The following is a 21239-nucleotide window of genomic DNA, read 5'->3' as shown; positions in this document are numbered from 1 at the left end:
TAATGTAAATGAAGGAACAGAGAAAATTATCCAATTCAAACTTTAATGGAAAAAACATTAATCCACAATATTACAAGACTTTTATTTTGGTTTACAAAAAAATTATGTTTTGAAAAAGTACAAAATAAGAACCCTTAAAATGTCAGACATTTTTCTAAAATAATAGGGGAAAATATTTTCTAAAAGGAGTAAAAAAAAAAAAAAAAAAAAAATCACCACTGACTTACATTTTGATACCATAGTCATCAAGATATTTGTACTTCGTCATAAGTCATTATTATATTTCATATTGACTATTAAAATTATCCCTTGCAGTACCCAATCTGTCCACTTGTTGTGCAGTTACAGAGAAACATCTTCATGGGCAGAATGAAGCACAAACCATAATCATCCAGACATGTAGTGCAATATTTTATAGCACCAGCTAGTGGTAGAAAAGTGTAGTGCAACAACAAAAATAGTTTAGTGCTGAATATTTTTGATCTACATTATATTATTAAATGTGAGCACCAAGTGCGTTCACAATCTTAATCCAATGTATTATCTTAAATCATCCATTTCAGAAGCCTAAAGCCTGGAAACAATAACAGTGTTAGGCCACGTTAACATGTTCAGTGTTTGGTCAGTATTTTATATCAGTATCTGTAAGCCAAAACCAGGAGCGGAACAATCATAGAAACACGTCACCACTTCTGCATTTATCACCCACTCCTGGTTTTGTCTTACTAATACTGATGTAAAATACTGACCAAATACTGAGCGTGTGAACGTGGCCTTAGAAGACAACATTATGATGCTTGCTACATCTTCGCTCCAAGTGAGATGGTAATTGGATCCTTCTGCTAGGATATATGACTTTTTAGCAAATTTAAATCCCCCATGGAAATGATTATGAAGTCTTATTTTATAAAGTTGCCCAAATTTAGAAAAGCAAAAACAGCGCCAAAATTGTAAACAGGTTGTCTGTGGTACTGCACCTTAGAATGATTAATTTGAATGGAAGTAGGTCGCAATAAGTGACGCATACTGTGGACATGAATGGCCCTGTTTCTGGTTTTTTTTTCTAATCCTGGACATGAAACATGGACATTTCATGGACATTAATACATGAAAAACAGCGGCATTAAATGGCATATCATGACAACATTATTATAGAGACTGAGTGTTGTCAGAAACAGGTATGGAGAGATACCCCTACATTTTATAGAGAAAAGATGGCTGTCGATTCCAGTGCATCGGAGATGTAAAATGGCCAGCCCCTTTAAATATCGATGCCAATTCCACCAATAAAACGCCATCTAACCAAATGGTTTTTTTTCAGCCAATAACATTGTTACAACTGACAGCACAAAGCTTTGTGAAATACCGTACCCATGAAAAGTTTGTTGTCGTACACGGCCGCACAGGCCGACGCCTGTATGACTGAGCCGTTGTTGGCGTATACGGTGGTCACTATGGGGTTGTCCGAGAGAATGTTCTGTATGCGAACAATCTGGAATAAGTAAAAAAAACAATGGTCAAAAGTGCAAAAATAGCATCATAAAACATTCTGCCAGGTTACACTAAGCTTCCCGCTCCCTACAAGCGACCTGGCGTCTGGGTCACCACGAATGATACTTTCACTACACCACAAGATGGAGAAGGTCGGCGCAACCACAGATTTTATTGTGCGATGTAACATAGTTACATAGTTATTAAGGTTGAAGGAAGACTTTAAGTCCATCTAGTCCAACCCATAGCCTAACCTAACATGCCCCAACATGTTGATCCAGAGGAAGGTAAAAAAAAACCATGTGGCAAAGAGTAACTCCACATTGGGGAAAAAAATTCCTTCCCGACCCCACATACGGCAATCAGTCTAATTCCCTGGATCAACGCCTTATCAAGGAATCTAGTGTATATACCCTGTAACATTATACTTTTCCAGAAAGGTATCCAGTCCCCTCTTAAATTTAATTAATGAATCACTCATTACAACATCATACGGCAGAGAGTTCCATAGTCTCACTGCTCTTACAGTAAAGAATCCGCGTCTGTTATTATGCTTAAACCTTTTTTCCTCCAGACGTAGAGGATGCCCCCTTGTCCCTGTCACCGGTCTATGATTAAAAAGATCATCAGAAAGGTCTTTGTACTGTCCCCTCATATATTTATACATTAAAATAAGATCACCCCTTAGTCTTCGTTTTTCCAAACTAAATAGCCCCAAGTGTAATAACCTATCTTGGTATTGCAGACCCCCCAGTCCTCTAATAACCTTGGTCGCTCTTCTCTGCACCCGCTCCAGTTCAGCTACGTCTTTCTTATACACCGGAGACCAGAACTGTGCACAGTATTCTAAGTGTGGTCGCACTAGTGACTTGTATAGAGGTAAAATTATGTTCTCCTCATGAGCATCTATGCCTCTTTTAATGCATCCCATTATTTTATTTGCTTTTGTAGCAGCTGCCTGACACTGGCCACTGAATATGAGTTTGTCATCCACCCATACACCCAGGTCTTTTTCATTGACGGTTTTGCCCAGAGTTTTAGAATTAAGCACATAGTTATTCATCTTATTACTTCTACCCAAGTGCATGACCTTACATTTATCCCCATTAATGCTCATTTGCCATTTATCAGCCCAAGCTTCTAGCTTACATAAATCAGCCTGTAATATAAAATTGTCCTCCCCTGTATTGATTACCCTGCAGAGTTTAGTGTCATCTGCAAATATTGAAATTCTACTCTGAATGCCCCCTACAAGGTCATTAATAAATATGTTAAAAAGAAGAGGGCCCAATACTGACCCCTGTGGTACCCCACTGCTAACCGCGACCCAGTCCGAGTGTGCTCCATTAAAAACCACCCTTTGTTTCCTATCCCTGAGCCAGCTCTCAACCCACTTACACATATTTCCCCCTATCCCCATTATTCTCATTTTATGTATCAACCTTTTGTGTGGCACCGTATCAAAAGCTTTTGAAAAGTCCATATACACTACATCCACTGGGCTCCCTTGGTCCAGTCCGGAACTTACCTCTTTATAGAAATTGATCAGATTAGTCTGACATGATCGGTCCCTAGTAAACCCGTGCTGATACTGGGTCATGAGGTTATTCCTCTTCAGATACTCCAGCATAGCATCCCTTAGAATGCCCTCCAGGATTTTACCCACAGTAGAGGTTAAGCTTACTGGCCTATAATTTCCAAGTGCAGTTTTTGTCCCCTTTTTGAATATTGGCACCACATTTGCTATACGCCAGTCCTGTGGTACAGACCCTGTTATTATGGACTCTTTAAAGATTAAAAATAATGGTCTATCAATGACTGTACTTAGTTCCTGCAGTACTCGGGGGTGTATCCCATCCGGGCCCGGAGATTTGTCAATTTTAGTGATTTTTAGATGCCACCGTACTTCCTGCTGGGTTAAGCAGGTGACACTTAATGAGGAATTTTTGTTATCACTGATCATTTTGTCGCCATGGGATTTTCTTGTGTAAATACTGATGAAAAAAAGTCATTTAGCATATTGGCTTTTTCCTCATCCTCATCCACCATTTCACCCAGACTATTTTTAAGGGGGCCAACACTATCATTTTTTAGTTTCTTACTATTTATGGAGTTAAAGAATATTTTGGGATTATTTTTACTCTCTCTGGCAATGAGTCTCTCTGTCTCAATTTTTGCTGCCTTGATTTGCTTTTTACAGAATTTATTTAATTTTCTGTATTTATTTAATGCCTCCTCACTACCTACTTCCTTTAATTCTCTAAATGCTTTCTTTTTGTCACTTATTGCGCCCCTTACAGCTTTATTTAGCCATATTGGTTTCCTCCTATTTCTAGTATGTTTATTCCCATACGGTATATACTGTGCACAGGTCCTATCCAGGAGGCTAATAAACGTCTCCCATTTTCTTTGTGTACTTTTATGTCTCAGGATATCGTCCCAGTTAATTGCACCAAGATCCTCTCTCATCCGTTGGAAATTTGCCCTCCTGAAGTTTAGTGTCCTTGTCACCCCCCTACTACCCATCTTATTAAAGGTTACATGAAAACTTATTATTTTGTGATCACTATTCCCCAAGTGACCCCCAACCCTTATATTTGATATGCGGTCTGGCCTGTTGGTTAATATTAGGTCTAGCAGTGCCCCCCTTCTTGTTGGGTCCTGAACCAGTTGTGAAAGGTAATTGTCTCTCATAGTTGTCAAAAACCGATTACCTTTACTGGAACTGCAGGTTTCTGTTCCCCAATCTATTTCAGGGTAGTTGAAGTCCCCCATAATAATGACTTCTCCTTGAGTCGCAGCTTCATCTATTTGCTTTACGAGGATATTCTCCATTGCTTCCATTATTTTTGGAGATTTATAACAAACCCCTATCAGTAATTTATTATTTTTTCCCCCTCCCCTTATCTCCACCCACAGGGACTCTACATTTTCATTAAATTCACCTATATTATCACGCAGGATGGGTTTTAAGGTCAATTTTACATACAGACACACCCCTCCCCCTCGCTTATCTGTACGGTCATTTCTGAAAAGGCTATAGCCCTGCAAGTTAACAGTCCAGTCATGGCTCTCATCCAGCCACGTCTCAGATATCCCCACCATGTCATAATTATGCTCCAACAACATTAGTTCTAATTCATCCATGTTGTTGGCGAGGCTTCTGGCATTAGTATACATGCACTTGATGTTCCTCTCTGTACCTCTATTCTTTCTTAAATTACTATCTGTTCTAACCCCACCCCCCATGCCACCGCCACCCCAACTTCTTTATTTGTGCCCAGGTCTCTATCTGCCCTATCTTCCCCTCCTATAAATTGAATACCCTCCCCCCAATCCCTAGTTTAAACACTCCTCCAACCTTCTAGCCATTTTCTCCCCCAGCACAGCTGCACCTTCCCCATTGAGGTGCAGCCCGTCCCTAGCGTAGAGCCTGTAGCCAACTGAGAAGTCGGCCCAGTTCTGCAGGAACCCAAACCCCTCCTTCCTACACCAATTCTTGAGCCACTTATTAACCTCCCTAATCTCCCGTTGCCTCTCTGGCGTGGCACGTGGTACAGGCAGTATTTCGGAAAATACCACGTTGGAGGTCCTTGCTTTCAGCTTGCAGCCTAATTCCCTGAAATCATCTTTAAGGACCTTCCACCTACCTCTAACTTTGTCATTTGTGCCAATGTGCACAAAGACCGCTGGGTCCTCACCAGCCCCTCCCAGTAATCTGTCCACCCGATCAGCGATGTGTCGGGCTCGAGCGCCAGGTAGGCAGCACACCGTCCGACGATCCCTGTCTTTGTGACAGATTGCCCTATCTGTTCCCCTAATAATTGAGTCCCCCACTACCAGCACCTGTCTGGCCTGCCCTGCTCTCCTATTTCCCTCCTTACTGGAGCAGTCACTCCTCCGGCTTTCAGAGGACATGCCTGGCTGCTGCAGTGCTACCCCTGTACTGGCACCGCCCTCATCTGCCAACTTAGCAAACTTATTGGGGTGTGCCAGATCAGGACTAGCCTCCCTGGCACTCTTCCCTCTACCCCGCTTTCTAAATGTCACCCAGCTTGCTACTTCACTGTCCTGCAGCTCCATCCTACCATCCCCCTCCTCATCTATCCCATTGAGCGTCTGCTCAGTGAGTAGAAGACTCCTCTCCATATTGTCTATGGATCTCAGTGTTGCCAGCTGCACATTTAGATCCAGAATCTGGGCTTCCAAATGCACAAAGTGCTCACATCTCGCACAGCAGTATGCACCCTCGACCGGCTGGTCAATGACTGCATACATGTGGCAAGATGTGCACTGGATGGCATTAACAATTGTGGAGCACATTTCCTAATGGGGATTGTACCACACAGAAACGTTAAATAAAAATAAATACAAAATATTAATAAAATACAGACAGCAATTCAGCAATTCCTCCCTTGGAAACTCCCTGATTCCAAAGTCACTGAATCACAAGTCACACTTACCGCCGTTCACACTTACTCAGGTCACACTCAGCTCGCTCACACTCACTATGCTGAAGATTTAAAGATTTTTTTTTCTTTTTCCCCTCAGCAGCAATCCACCTTGCTGTTCAATGCACTTCCAAAAGCTGAGCCAATCAGATATCTCCTCCCTCACAGCATGAGTCTCACACACAGAAAGAGAAACAACTGCAGCTGCATCCCCCTCTCTTTTCCGTTTTACACAAGATTTCAAGTCAACAGAGGAGGTTTTTGATGGGTCTGCAGATGATAACACTTTTTATTTTTAAATCTCATATTCTTTTTATTTTTGCCAATATTAGGAGCATGAAAGAACTGGAATCTTTACAACAATGTATTATGCTCTTATAATTTATACACTGACCTCTGAGCCGGGAAGATCTTTAGGATCGTAATGGAAAAGCTTCATGCCGTTTGGATGACCTCCTGTCCAGACGTCTCCTGTAACTGGGTCCACGGAAAGGTTATCCAGAAGCGTCTCTAATTGCACCACCTGGTATAACATAAAATTATTTTAGGAAAGTATTACTCGGTCCATGTATAAAGGATTCATATACAAGTCTACTTGACCCTTACTATTCTTTTTTTTATAAGACTTAAGGTGGCCATCTTGTAAGATTTTTTATCCCAAATTCTGTGCCACTTGATTGACTTAATGTCTTTTTAGATCTCCAAACCCTCTGCACCAACACCGCACAGCTCAGGAGTTACTGCATACACCGCTCAATGGGAGCTGTCTACATTCAGAGACAGAGCTCCCCCTTGTGGCGACTGCAGACAGACAGAATGTTATGTAACTGGTTATGAAAGATATGTAGAAGGGAGAAAACGCAGGCAAGAAAGTTAACGTCCCTTGGGTCAATGGTGACATGACGACTGTGGCGCTCACATAGATAAAAGCGGTCTCTGTCTGATATCTCAATAAAATACATCACTGTGAGAATCGGAGATAAGACCCCACCTCAGGATTACCTTTACTGGAGAAAGAGACCAGTTTGCGTGCTTTTCAAAAACATTAACTGTATGGCCAGTGAGGTCAGCGACATAGATGTACCTACAAGAAACACAAAACGCTGTCATTATAAGGCGGCTCCAGACCACACATCCCGACTACAATTACGGTGATGTTTAAAAGTTTGTGAACCCTTAAGAATTATACAAGTCACTAGTTCGACCACACTTAGAATACTGTGCACAGTTCTGGTCTCCGGTGTATAAGAAAGACATAGCTGAACTGGAGCGGGTGCAGAGAAGAGCGACCAAGGTTATTAGAGGACTGGGGGGTCTGCCATACCAAGATAGGTTATTACACTTGGGGCTATTTAGTTTGGAAAAACGAAGGCTAAGGGGTGATCTTATGTTAATGTATAAATATATTATTTAAGCATAATCACAGACGCGGATTCTTTACTGTAAGAGCAGTGAGACTATGGAACTCTCTGCCGTATGATGTTGTAATGAGGGATTCATTACTTAAATTTAAGAGGGGACTGGATGCCTTTCGTGAAAAGTATAATGTTACAGGGTATATATACTAGATTCCTTGATAGGGCGTTGATCCAGGGAACTAGTCTGATTGCCGTATGTGGGGTCGGGAAGGAATTTCTTTCCCCAATGTGGAGCTTACTCTTTGCCACATGGTTTTTTTTTTGCCTTCCTCTGGATCAACACGTTAGGGCAGGTTAGGGTTGGACTAGATGGACTTAAAGTCTTCCTTCAACCTTAATAACTATGTTGCTATGTTATTTCTATATAAATTTCACCTAAAACAACAATTATATGCCTAGGGTCGATGTATTGCGGAATGGCCCACATTCTCTTGAACTTTAGTTCAGGGACAGATGTCCAGGCATTGCACTTTAGAAATTGTAGATAAAATTTAGAATTCATTGTTCCATCAATAATGGCGGCCGTCCTGGTCCAGATGCAGAAAAACAGCCCATACCATGATACAACTGGCACCGTGTGTCACAAACGGCATGAGGTATGTAGGCTGTAGTGGTTTTTCTTCCTCTAAACAGAATGCTTCTCGTTTAAACCAGAAATATCTATTTTGATCTCGTCTATCCACAAAATATTGTGCCAATAGCTTTCTAGCGTTGTCCAGTTGATCTTTAGCAAACTTCAGACAGACAGCAATGTTCCTGTTGAAGAGCAGTGGCTTTCTCTTTGCAGTTCTGCATTGCACACCATTGTTGTTCAGTGTCCTCCTGACAGTGGACTGATAAACATTAACAAATATGAGAGAGGCCTTTAGTTACTTAGATGTTACCTTGGGTTCCTTTGTGACTTTATGGACTATTATAACACTTACTCTTGCAGTGATAATTGTTTACCGATCAATCACAAAGATGGTAATAATGGTCTTGAATTTTCTCCATTCGTATACAATCTGTCTGACTATGTATTGGTGGAGTACAAACAACAACCTTGTACAACCTCAGAGTCCTGGATGGAGAAAGAAAAATGTTGTGAAGAAGAAACGGAGAGTTGTGGTCATGGGGGATTCCCTGTTGAGAGGAACAGAGGCCGCTATCTGCAGACCGGACATAACCTCAAGAGAAATGTGCTGTTTTCCAGGTGCAAAAATTAAAGAGGTGTCTGACAGGATATCAGGACTCTTCAGACCTACAGACAACCACCCATTGCTGCTAATATATGTTGGGACAAATGACACTGCAAGAAACGACCTGGAAACCATCTGCAGTGACTTTGAAAACTTAGGTAAGAAACTGAAAGAACTGGGAGCACAGGTAGTCTTCTCTTTTGTCCTCCCAGTAGATGACCATGGAACAAGGAGGTGGAATAAGATTCTGCACATGAACAACTGGCTACGTCGATGGTGCCGTCAGCAAGGATTTGGATTTCCAGATCACGAAGTGAATTACCTATACGATGGACTACTTGCTAGAGATGGGGTGCACCTTACAAAGACTGGAAAAAATGTATTTGGAAGTCTCCTTGCTGCACTCATGAGGAGACCTTTAAACTAGAACAATGTGGAAAGGGAAGCAAAAGGCCAGAAAAAGCCTTACACATGACATACTATTGAGAACTCTGCTATTAGAAGTGGAAAGGAAGAACAAACACAAAAAAATCTAAATAAAAATATTGGAGAAAGAGAAACCAATCACAAACTAAATTTTTTCTATATAAATGCACAAAGCATAGACAACGAACAAGGAAAATTGGAACTACTAACAGGAGAAGAAATATGATGTCATTGGAATCACTGAAACTTGGTGGGGCGATACACATGATTGGAATACAAGGCTAGAAGGATACAACTTATTTGCAAGAAACAGACTTGATAAACGAGGAGGAGGTCTTGCATTGTACGTTAGAAAAGCGTATATCTGCACAGAGATCCAAGCTTCAGAGACTGGGAGTTCTGTGGAAACTGGGTAAGGATACAAGGAGAGAACAATGGAAAGGACACCATTGTAGGCATTTATTACAGGCCACCTGTGCAAGCTGAAGATATGTATGAACTCTTTATGCATCAAATGGCCAAGTTCTCCAAAAAATATGACATAGTGGTCATGGAAGAGGTCAACTATCCAGACATTGGGAATCTCTCTCAGGAAAAACTAACAGGTCAAGCAAATTCTTATCCTCTCTTGCCGACAACTTTATCTTCCAAAAGGTAGGTGAGAAAACAAGGGGATTTGCTACCTTGGATCTAATCGGGAGGAAATGGTTGAAGCTGTAAAGGTACCTTCACACGAAACGACATTATAACGATATCGCTAGCAATCCGTGACGTTGCAGCGTCCTCGCTAGCGATATCGTTTCGTTTGACACGCAGCAGCGATCAGGATCCTGCTGTGATGTCGCTGGTCGCTGAATAAAGTCCAGAACTTTATTTGGTCGTCCGATCGCTGTGTATCGTTGTGTTTGAAAGCAAAAGCAACGATACCAGCGATATTTTACACTGGTAACCAGGGTAAACATCGGGTTACTAAGCGCAGGGCCGCGCTTAGTTACCCGATGTTTACCCTGGTTACTAGCGTAAAATGTAAAAAAAACAAACAGCACATACTCACATTGCGTCCCCTGCAGTCTGCTTCCTCCTCTGACTCAGCGCCGCAAAGTGAAAGTGAAAGCAGCACAGCGGTGACGTCACCGCTCTGCTCTCACTGTACGGCGCTCAGTCAGTCAGGAAGTGGACGCAGGGGGACGTGAATGTAAGTATGTGCTGTTTGTTTTTTTTAGATTTTACGCTGGTAACCAGGGTAAACATCGGGTTACTAAGCGCGGCCCTGCGCTTAGTTACCCGATGTTTACCCTGGTTACCAGGGGACCTCGGCATAGTTGATCGCTGGAGAGCGGTCTGTGTGACAGCTCTCCAGCGACCAAACAGCGACGCTGCAGCGATCGACATCGTTGTCGCTATCGCTGCAGCGTCGCTTCGTGTGAAGGTACCTTAAGAGTGGCTGGGACCCCAGGAGGTAGCGACCATGCTATTTTAGAATTTTGGATAACTAGAAGAGGAAGACCTGTGAAGACTCAGACTTCAAGGTTAGATTTCAGAAAGGCAGATTTTAAAGGGACTCAGAAAGAGAATTGGAGGAGTTCAATGGCTGGATATCCTTAAGGATAAAAATGTCCAGGATGGATGGGAAATCTTGAAAAATTAGATTCTCAAAGTACAATCATTAACAATTCCAAAAAGAGGGAAGAATGCGAAACATTTAAGGAAACCAGGATGGATGAACACAGAACTTAAACACATGCTAAAAAGCAAGAAATAAATGTGCATCAAATGGAAAGAGGCAGGCATATCTAAAGAAGAATATAATGCTATCTGCAGAACCTGCAGGGCACAAATCAGATTAGCTAAAGCTAACAATGAATTAAGGCTTGCAAGAGACGTCAAAAGTAATAAAGGATTTTGGGGATATGTCAAAAGTAAAAGAAAAGTCAAAGATGCTATAGGATTTTTACAGGATGAAAACTTTTAAATTCCTATTTTGCATCTGTTTTCTCTCCAAAAGGAAATATAACATCAACTGATCTTCACTGTCCTATTAAAGGCATAGAAGAATCCAGGATATCTATCAACAGAAGGAAAGCGAGGAAACACTTAGCTAACAAATGAATTCAAGTCTTCAGGTCCAGATGAATTACACCCCAGAGTACTGAAGGAGATAGCAGAAGAAATATTTGAACCACTCTCCATAATCTTTGAAAATTCTTGGAGATGGGAGAAGTCCCAGAAGACTGGAGAAAAGCAAATGTTGTTCCTATATTCAAAAAAGGGGAAGAAGGTGGACCCAGGGAACTATAGGCCGGTGAGTCTGACCTCTATACCAGGAAAGATCTTTGAACAAATTATTAAAGAACATGTATGCAAGTACCTGGATAAGAGTGAAGTGATTAAACAGAGTCAGCATGGGTTTGTAACTAATAAGTCATGTCAGACTAACTTAGTTTTCTTCTATGACAGAATCACTGACTGGTTGGATCAGGGAAATTCTGTAGATATAGTATATCTTGACTTCAGCAAAGCATTTGGCAAAGTATCTAACACCATCCTTATTGAAAAAAAATGACAAGTATGGAATGGACAAGGCAACTGTTAGGTGGATTCATAACTGGCTTAGTGATCGGACCCAAAGAGTGGTCGTAAATGGCTGCACATCCAGTTGGAAGAATGTCTCAAGTGGGGTACCACAGGGTTCTGTCCTGGGCCCTGCATTGTTCAACATCTTTATCAATGATTTAGATGAAGAAATTGAGGGTTAACTGATTAAATTTGCTGATGACACAAAACTAGGAGGGATAGCTAATACTAAAGAAGAGAGAGAGGATTCAAAAAGAAAGAAATAAACTGGAGCAGTGGGCAGCAGCTAACAGAATGGTTTTAATAGGGAAAATGCAAAGTACAACATCAGGGCAATAAAAAAAACCATACAGAATGGGAGGAATAGGCCTAAGCAACAGCACATGTGAAAAAGACGGGTATACTAATAGATCACAGACTGAACATGAGTCAACAGTGTGATGCAGCAGCAAAAAAGGCAACTGCAATTCTGGATTGTATTAACAGAAGCATACAGTCTAGATCACGTGAAGTCATTATTGCCCTCTACTCTTCTTTGGCCAGACCTCATCTGGAATACTGTGTCCAGTTTTGGGCACCACATTTAAAAAAAAAAGACATCAACAAATTCAAGCAAGTTCAGAGAAGAGCGACCAGAATGGTGACCGGTCTTGCAAACCATGTCCTATGAGGAACGGTTACTGGATTTGGGAATATTTAGCTTGCAAAAAAGAAGACTGAGAAAAGACTTAATAGCCGTCTACAAATATCTCAAGGGCTTTCACATGAAGGATCATCTTTATTCTCCTTTGCACAAGGAAACACTAGAAGCAATGGAATGAAACTGAATGGGAGGACACACAAATTAGATATTAGAAAAAACTTTTTGACAGGGTGATCAATGAGTGGAAGAGGCTGCCACGAGAGGTGGGGAGTTCTCCTTCCATGGAAGTTTTCAAACAGAGGCTGGACAAACATCTGTCTTGGATGATTTAGTGAATCCTTTGAGCGGGGGGGGGGGGGGGGGGGGGGGATGGACAGAAGACCCAGGAGGTCCCTTCCAACTCTACCATTTTATGATTCTATGAGCACAAACAACTTCTTGTAACGGCCTCAGAAATCCGTTTTGATCCATGCAATGCTTCCTTAAACTTGTTTTGTGAAGATCAGACTTTGATCAATCGCTATTCTTTCATTTAAATAGGTCACCCACTCACATCTGATTATCATCCTATTGATTGAAAACATCAGACTCTAATTTCACCAAATCTTCAGTTCTAAAGTTTCACATACTTATGTCACTTGCAGACGTGATATTGTATCATATTCCTCATTTAAAGTATAATATTTTTTACTTGTTTGTTTCATTTTGGTTCTTTATCTACTTTTAGGACTTGAAATTGTGTGAACATTTCATGTAGTTTTGAGTCAACTGAAGATATGGAAAATTCTGAAGGGTTCACAAACTTACACTGATATTTGAATGGGAGTGCACCAGACTACAGATCCAGATGGCTGTTATAGGGGGGCTCCAGACTACACATCCAGACTGTTGTTATAGGGGGAGTCCAGACTACACATCCAGACTGCTGTTATTGAGGTTCCCAGACTACAGATCCAGACTGCTGTTATAGGGGGGAGTCCAGACTACACATCCAGACTGCTGTTATGGGGGGCCCAGACTACACATCCAGGCTGTTGTTATAGGGGGGGTCCAGACTACACATCCAGACTGCTGTTATAGGAGGCACTATAGACAAATGGTTGATTTGCAGTAATGAGCAGATACTTTTGGTCAGCAGACATGGCAATTCCATTTGCTTGGTAGAATCCCGCCGCGACCTCTCTGACCTCTCCTGGACTGTAATACACCACATTTGTCAATGTCAATCCAAATACCATTTCTACATGTCTCATGATGAAGTCCGAAAAGTAATAATCATTAGTGGCGTAAAAGCTCTCTGGTCCAACTGGAACTATGTTATTGACACTGAAAGACAAAAAATAGCAAAAGTACGTCAGTCTGAACATCGGAGGATCTCAGCTCTGCTGCTTCCATAGGGGGCTGTGCAGTTCAATATATAACCCTCACCACAATATAATAGTGTATCACCATCAGAGTGCCCATACTGGGAGCTGACGTCACCATACAGGACAGGTGCAAAAAAAAAAAGAAGAGAAAAAAAACACAAGCCACATCAACAGAAAAGTAAAAAAAAACAAAAAAAAAAAACAACTTACAGTTCTCAAAAAATGGTGGAACAAATGGAAAAAAAAATAAGAACTAAAATAATGGATATGACACTTGGAAGAAGTGTATGGGGAATAAAAGAGCAAAAAAACAAAACATGGACCCTTTCTGGCTCATAGAGGTGAGTCTCGGCATGGGAACACCAACATTTATAACAGTCTGTAAGTTCTACTGCTCCGTTTTCTTCAGTAAAAACTATAATTTATAATCCGTACTTGTACAGCCCTGAGTGTTTAATGGTTTTCACATGGACGAGAACATTTTCCTCCTCCGCAAACTTGAATATCTCAACGGTAGACTTGTAATGGGGATGATTCACCACGAAGAGGTAGACCGAGTCATCTGAAATAGAGAGGGACCATTATGAGACCTCAAAAAAAAACAACAAAACCCACTTGTAACGTTAACACACACACACACACACACACACACACACACACGAGAGGACCGGGCTCAGGAGTGGAGGGAGATCTGGGTAATCTATGGGGCCTGAATTCATAAATCCAAAATGGAGTCTCCCTCGTCCCTCACACCTCTCCGCTTTAGCGGGTGCTAGGGGGTATCACATTCCTGTGTTCCCCCGTGCGCCCTTCCGCAACCTCACCTTGCCAGGATAATCCATCAGCATTCCCGTGGTCGCTCCCCCTTTTGTGGCGAATGGTGAGGTGGCATTGCTGGAGCACGAGGCTCCAGTGTAGCAACCTCCCATTTGACCCGGAGACCGTGTGTAACCAGCTGAGAGGGTTTTGGTCCAACTCCACGGTGAAATGGCAACCGCATAAGTAGGACTGCAGGGCCCATACGATTGCCAGGCATTCCTTTTCCATCGTGGAGTAGGCCACCTCCCTTGGCAATAGCTTTCTGCTCAGGTACAAGATGGGATGTTCCTGGCCCGTCAAGTTGACCTGATTGAGCAGAGCACCGAGGCCAAAGTCACTGGCATCGGTCTGTACTACATACGGCCGTTCAAAGTCAGCAGCTTGTAGGACTGGGGAGCTAGAGAGAGGTTTTGAACACCTGGAAAGTTGTCTCAAAGGGGACTGTCCAGTCAACTGCGATGGGCAGCTTCTTGTCGAGGTCCGTCAGGGGCTTTGACAGGGTACTATAGTGTGGGTCGAACCTCCTATAGTACGCGGCGGTCCCCAAGAAAGACATCACCTGCTTCTTGGTCCTGGGGTTGGGCTAGAATGCAATAGCATCCACTTTCCCAGGCTCTGGCTTCAGAACTCCCCCGCCTACCCGGTGACCCAGGTAGAGGACCTCGCTCATGCCCAGCTGGCATTTTTCCGAATTGATGGCCAAACCTGCCCATTGGATCCACCCAAGCACCTGCGCCAGATGCTCTAGCTGATACTCCCAGGTGGGACTGAAGACGGCCGCATACCAGCATACAATTCAAGTCCCTTGAGCAGTGTGTTAACCATCCCCTGAAAAGTGGCAGGGGCATTCTTCATGCCCAACGGCATCACAGTGGACTCGTAGAGTCCAAAGGGCGCAATAAAGGCAGAGCGTTCCCGTGCCTCACGGGTCAGGGGTATCTGCCAATATCCCTGGCTCAGATCCATGATGTTCAGGTACTTATCCCGGCCAAGTGGTCGAGCAGGTCATCGATGCCTGGTTTAAGGAACGCATCAGTGACAGTCGCAGCGTTGAGACCCCCCCCTGTAGTCCAGGCAGAACCAGGTTATTCGGTCCTTTTTGGGAATAAGAACTACGTGCGAAGCCCACGTGCTTCTGGATCACGCCGCAGCTTCAGCATTTCGTCAATCTCTTGGCGCATGTGCTACTGCACATCGAGAGAGACCCGGTAAGCTGAACGCAGGATTGGCGGGTGATTACCAATGTCCACGTCATGGACGGCCGTCTCAGTCCTTCCGGGCAGGCTGCTGAACAGCTCCCGGAAGGGGTGTAGAGTGACCCCCAGCTGGGACTGTTGGTCCTCCGAGAGCTGGTTGCCAACCTTCACATCCTCAATGGATCCACCCGCCTTGGCTTGGGTGAGCAGATCCAGGATGGTTTCTGCCTTTCCTTCCACGGGGAGAGCGCAGGCCTCCTGCTCATGATGGGATTTCATCATGTTCACATGGAAGGCCTTCCTCCCTCCACGAGCGTGGTCCAGGGTGATCAGGTACCTGACAGCGGTGATCTGCTGGTGCACAACGTATGGGCCCTCCCAGGCCACCTGAAGCTTGTTCTGTGGTACGGGGACCAGTACCCACACTTTTTGACCCACCTGGTTGGTCCTCTCACAAGCATTCTGGTTGTACCAACGCTTCTGGTCACACTGGGCTTGGTCATATTGTCCCACACCAGCCGCGTCAAGGCACTCATCTTGTCCCAGAAGCACACGACATACTCGATGACCAACACTCCAGGGGTGGCCAAGTCCCCTTCCCATGCCTCTTTCACCAGAGCCTGAGGTTCCCACACACGTCACCCATAGAGGAGCTTAAAGGGGGAGAAACCCGTTGAGGCCTGTGGAATTTCCCAGTAGGCAAATGACAGGTGTGGAACGTACCGCTCCCAACCTCTCCCATGGGAGTCGACCAACATCTTAAGCATCTGCTTCAAGGTGCCATTGAACCTCTCACAGAGGCCATAAGTCTGTGGATGGTACGGGATGGCTACTAGTTATTGCACATCAGCTGTGACATGAACTGGGTCGGTGAGCATTTCCTGGGGAAACCCCAAACCACAGACACCTTCTTAGTTCCTGGTCCATCTCATTTCTCCCTATTATTTCTCAGTGGCTTCTTAGGGCGACACAGGAACCATGGGTTAATATGCTGCCACCTGGACGCTGACATTAAGTATTCACCTGGGAAAAAAAAGCTGATAACTCCCCAAGAGACTACACTTGGACAGCCGGCGTCCAGTTGGTGCAAAAGAAGTAAGAGGAGCAAAACCAAGACAGCCCCCTCCTCAAACAAGGGACGGCGGCTCTGTGTACCCCAATAAAAACTACAAGAAAGATTTTACAGAGTACCAAATTCTTTATTTCGTGGTTGCTTCACTGGGGAATGTTGGGGAATCCTAATACTGTCCTTTGGTTGGGAAAACTAATACCAGTCTTGGAAAAGAAAGAATATCAATCCTCAGGGTTACTACCCTATCAAGTGTCGCTTATAGTACCCTTGTTCTAACACTTGCATCCCCAGCTCCTCAACGATGTGAACAGAAGACTAAAGGTACCTTCACACTGAGCGACTTTCCAACGAGAACGACGACGATCCGTGACGTTGCAGCGTCCTGGATAGCGATCTCGTTGTGTTTGACACGCAGCAGCGATCTGGATCCCGCTGTGATATCGCTGGTCGGAGCTAGAAGTCTAGAACTTTATTTCGTCGCTGATGACCCGCTGTCATCGCTGGATCGGCGTGTGAGACGCTGATCCAGCGATGTGTTCGCTTGTAACCAGGGTAAGCATCGGGTTACTAAGCGCAGGGCCGCGCTTAGTAACCCGATATTTACCCTGGTTACCATTGTAAGTGTTAAAAAAAAACAAAAAAAAACAGTACATACTCACATTCTGATGTCTGTCACGTCCCCCGGCGTCCACAGGGTTAAAGCTGCTTTCGGCAGGAGCGCTGCTAATGCCGCGCTGCCGAGAGCTTCCCTGCACTGACTGTCAGCTCCGGCCGTAAAGCAGAGCACAGCGGTGACGTCACTGCTGTTACTGCCGGCGCTGACACATTCAGTGCAGGGAAGATCTCGGCAGCAGCGCGTGCATTAAGCGCTCCTGCCGAAAGCAGTTTAACCCTGTGGACGCCGGCGGGGGACGTGACAGACATCAGAAGGTGAGTATGTAGTGTTTTTTTTTTTTACTTTTACAATGGTAACCATGGTAAATATCGGGTTACTAAGCGCGGCCCTGCGCTTAGTAACCCGATGTTTACCCTGGTTACCCGGGTGCTGCAGGGGGACTTCGGCATCGTTGAAGACAGTTTCAACGATGCCGAAGTCGTTCCCCTGATCGTTGGTCGCTGGAGAGAGCTGTCTGTGTGACAGCTCCCCAGCGACCACACAACGACTTACCAACGATCACGGCCAGGTCGTATCGCTGGTCGTGATCGTTGGTAAGTCGTTTAATGTGAAGGTACCTTAAGTAGTGGCTGAGGCACTATCGAGCATATTAACCCATAGTTTGTGTCCCCCAGTGAAACCACAGAGAAATAATACCGCCACATGCAGCGTCCAAATAACGTTTATGTGTAGTGATAACATAACTCGGCCATACTATGCCGAATAATACCCCTGTACAACATACTACCATTCAGGATCTAAATAATACCACCATATAGTACCCACATAATACTAAAATATATTCAAAGATGAAAAGTAAGGACAGTGATTATAATGTCTGTAAAGCGCTGCAGTGTATGATGGCCCTATATTAGCGATGCACAATAAGTAAATAAGTACGTGTATTCTTCACATAACACCATCATATCATGCCAAATAATAGTGCACAATACCCCCAACACCAGTATTCTGTGCCTGATTAATACCACCATAGAACCACTAAATAATACCAAGATACATGATCCAAACACTTATTTTGCTCACATTATACTGCCATATAATTCAAGATAACACTGTTATAAAATACCCCAAACATAAAACCATTGTGTACCAAAAACAATAACACCACGCAATGCTAAAAAATATCAGAATACAGCATCCAATTAATATTTACATATGGTGCTTACGTAAAACACTGCCATTCCAGGCGAATTAATAATTCCGTACAATACCCACAACATACTAGCATTCGTTACATAAATAATACTGCCATACAAGGCCTAGATAACAGTATACAAATAATACTCCCATCTAGCGCTCACATAACACTGCTATACCATGCCAAATAATACCTGTACTATAATACTGCAATACATGGTCTAAATAATACCTCTATACAGTATCCAACATAATACTTACATGTAGTGCTCACATAACACTGCAATATAGTTTTTGCACATGATAGTGCTATTCAGTGGCAAAATACAATGCTTTAATAGCAAAATGGGGTTAATGGCAAGCGTTTATAACTGAAGCCGCGTCCGAACAAAAAATCCTAAATACATCCATTTAAGTGAAAAGAAAAGGTCCACAGAGGTAGACAACCCCTTTAAGAAATAGGACCATATTCCAGACATGTGAGATACTAAGTATCTGAACCAGGACACGAGTCCATGATTTGGGCAATGTTGGCCAGGAGCTGCAGGTAATGTCAATATCACCCATGGTTTCAATAAATCTCCCAGGTTACTTCGCTTTATCCTCAGGATTTACGAAAGATTTTGTTGTTTTTGTGAAGGAACAGGATATACTCGTTCCACAACAATAAGAGCCAACAGCGTAAAGTAGAGGTGAAACCTGTCAGAGGGCGAGGAACGGGGCTTGGGATCTGCTCACAAGTTATATAAAGATGAAATCTGCAACAATGAAAAGTGCTGCATTCACAAATTCTACAAATTCCAGAGCTGAAATCTCCCAGCATTCCCTACTAAAATACCCTTAAAGGAGTCCTGTAATCTGCCCCCGTAGGGACCTTACCTTCCTCATCAATGTACGCGCTGATTCCATGAGGGCTGAATGTGGACAAGTCAAACCCTTTACTGATCCGGAGAGTGGATGGACGGAGCTCCTCATCATTCAGGTCCAGAAGGAAAATTTCTCCAGGTCTTTCAGGAGCAAAACTCACAATTCCAGGATATTTCAGACCCTAGAAGTACATACAATGGATTAAGATGAAAGATGCAGCATTTAAAGCGTGCCTGCCGTATCTGAATAATCTGTTGTGTGTGCACAGGAGGGAGAACACTATGTGACTTGTATGCTGTATTTTCACCATTTTTCTCCTCTGGGGCCTCTCTCTAATTTCCAGTTTTCTCTGAGCTAGTGAGTAGAGACTGGCTGCTAAGTGGTCTCCCATATTCAGCACATACAGAGCAGCATAGAGGACATTATACAACAATATAGAGCAGTGTAGCTGTGAATCCAGCTCTGAAACTGGATAAACACTTGCCAGAAAGCAGCAATATGGAAGTCATTTTACATTGCTCAGTACTATTCTATTGGTGACGCCAGATCTAAAATTGGATAAACACCAGAAAACAGCAGTATATACAGCATTTTACAGCTCAACTGAGCAGTGTGTCTGTAAATCCAGCACCGTCTGAGAAAACACTTACTAGAAAGCAGAAACACAGGTCTGTGCATGTCTGCATCTACCACTCTTGCTTCTAACCCTTATCCTCCCCTGCACAGTGGGTGGTCTATTGCCACTGTGCAGGGAAAGACTAACGTGGCAAGAGATGAGACTTGAGATTCAATTATTTATTTTCCAAATTGGGGATTGTCCTAGACTCCTAAAGGTTAGCTATAAGGTTAAACATAAAGCGATGGCTTATCTTAGCCATGTGATATAGCTTATTGGATATAAATAAATATCCCTTTAAATGGTTATTCCCAAGGTTAACTACAGACAGTCATAGGGGTCAGAAGGATGGGGACTTGCAGGGGGACTCCCACCATTATTGAACATGAACAGGTTCCCGAGATTTTGACACTCGGGATTTCATCTATTCATCTCTATGGTATTATCAGTGCCAGGACGGGTTTATTCTTAGCACTTGTGGCGGTACCGATCACTGGGCGAATCCCTATAATGTGATCCTTTTAATCCTTACTCATCTGCCCATAGACTTTCTATAAAGCATCACGAACCTCCTCAGTCATAATAAAATAAATCTAGTTTATAACAATATATAGTAGACATGGAAGAGGGAGAGGAGGGGGATGCAGCTGCAGCTTTTCATTCACTGTTTTAGAACAGTACCACTAGTTATAGAAGGGGGATTATTGGTTATTTACAGTGTGAAGAGAAACTTATCCCAGCAAAAAACAAAACAAAGGGGAAGTCAAATAACTGGAGCTAAAACCAAACACAACCCTGGAAAAAACTGAAATCACAGAATGTCCGGCTGTTAGGACCCTCGTAATCAGCTTTGATCTATGGGAGATCCAGCAGCAAGTGTGCGAATTCCCTGCAGCGCCACCACTGGTGAAAGTAAGTATTACAGGTTCTCATTGAAAGCAATAGGGCTTTTCTTCTAATGCAAGAACATCTTGAATCCCCTACAGAGAGGGGGGATTTGTAATATTATAGACCCCAATAGGGACCCTCCATTATTAATCCAGAATTCCCTGACAAAGATCCCAGGCCAGACTGCATTGTAATGTGTTGCAGAACACAGATTTTATTACCTGGCATGGAAAAAACTATTTTAGTGTTAAAGGGGCTTATAAGAATAAGGACAATATTTATTTGTTACATAAACAGCGCCATCCTTATCCGCAGGCTGTGGGTGGTATTGCAGATCATTCGATCTAGCTTGCAGTACCAGACACAACCCCTGGACAAGAGTGGCGCTGTTTATGGAAGAAGTTGACACTTTTTTTAACC

At 43.3% G+C, this 21239-nt stretch overlaps 1 protein-coding gene across 1 annotated transcript in view; it reads right to left on the bottom strand.

Moving 5' to 3' along the window:
* Positions 1–26: 26 nt before the first annotated feature.
* Positions 27–21239, bottom strand: part of LOC143781513 (serum paraoxonase/arylesterase 2-like) — a 30871-nt gene continuing 9658 nt past the window's right edge. Inside the window, exons 4-9 of the mRNA XM_077268146.1 lie at positions 19328–19496; positions 13984–14110; positions 13307–13507; positions 6945–7026; positions 6337–6465; positions 27–1492 (exon numbers count right to left, since the gene is read on the bottom strand). Coding sequence (XP_077124261.1) covers positions 1334–1492; positions 6337–6465; positions 6945–7026; positions 13307–13507; positions 13984–14110; positions 19328–19496 — 867 coding nt within the window. The 3' untranslated portion in view covers positions 27–1333. The remainder of the gene's footprint in view (positions 1493–6336; positions 6466–6944; positions 7027–13306; positions 13508–13983; positions 14111–19327; positions 19497–21239) is intronic.

Source organism: Ranitomeya variabilis, chromosome 6 (genome assembly GCF_051348905.1).
Source record: "Ranitomeya variabilis isolate aRanVar5 chromosome 6, aRanVar5.hap1, whole genome shotgun sequence".
Classification (NCBI taxonomy): domain Eukaryota; kingdom Metazoa; phylum Chordata; class Amphibia; order Anura; family Dendrobatidae; genus Ranitomeya; species Ranitomeya variabilis.
The sequence above is the reverse complement of the archived record's forward strand: the minus strand, read 5'-3'. Positions and strand labels throughout refer to the sequence as shown.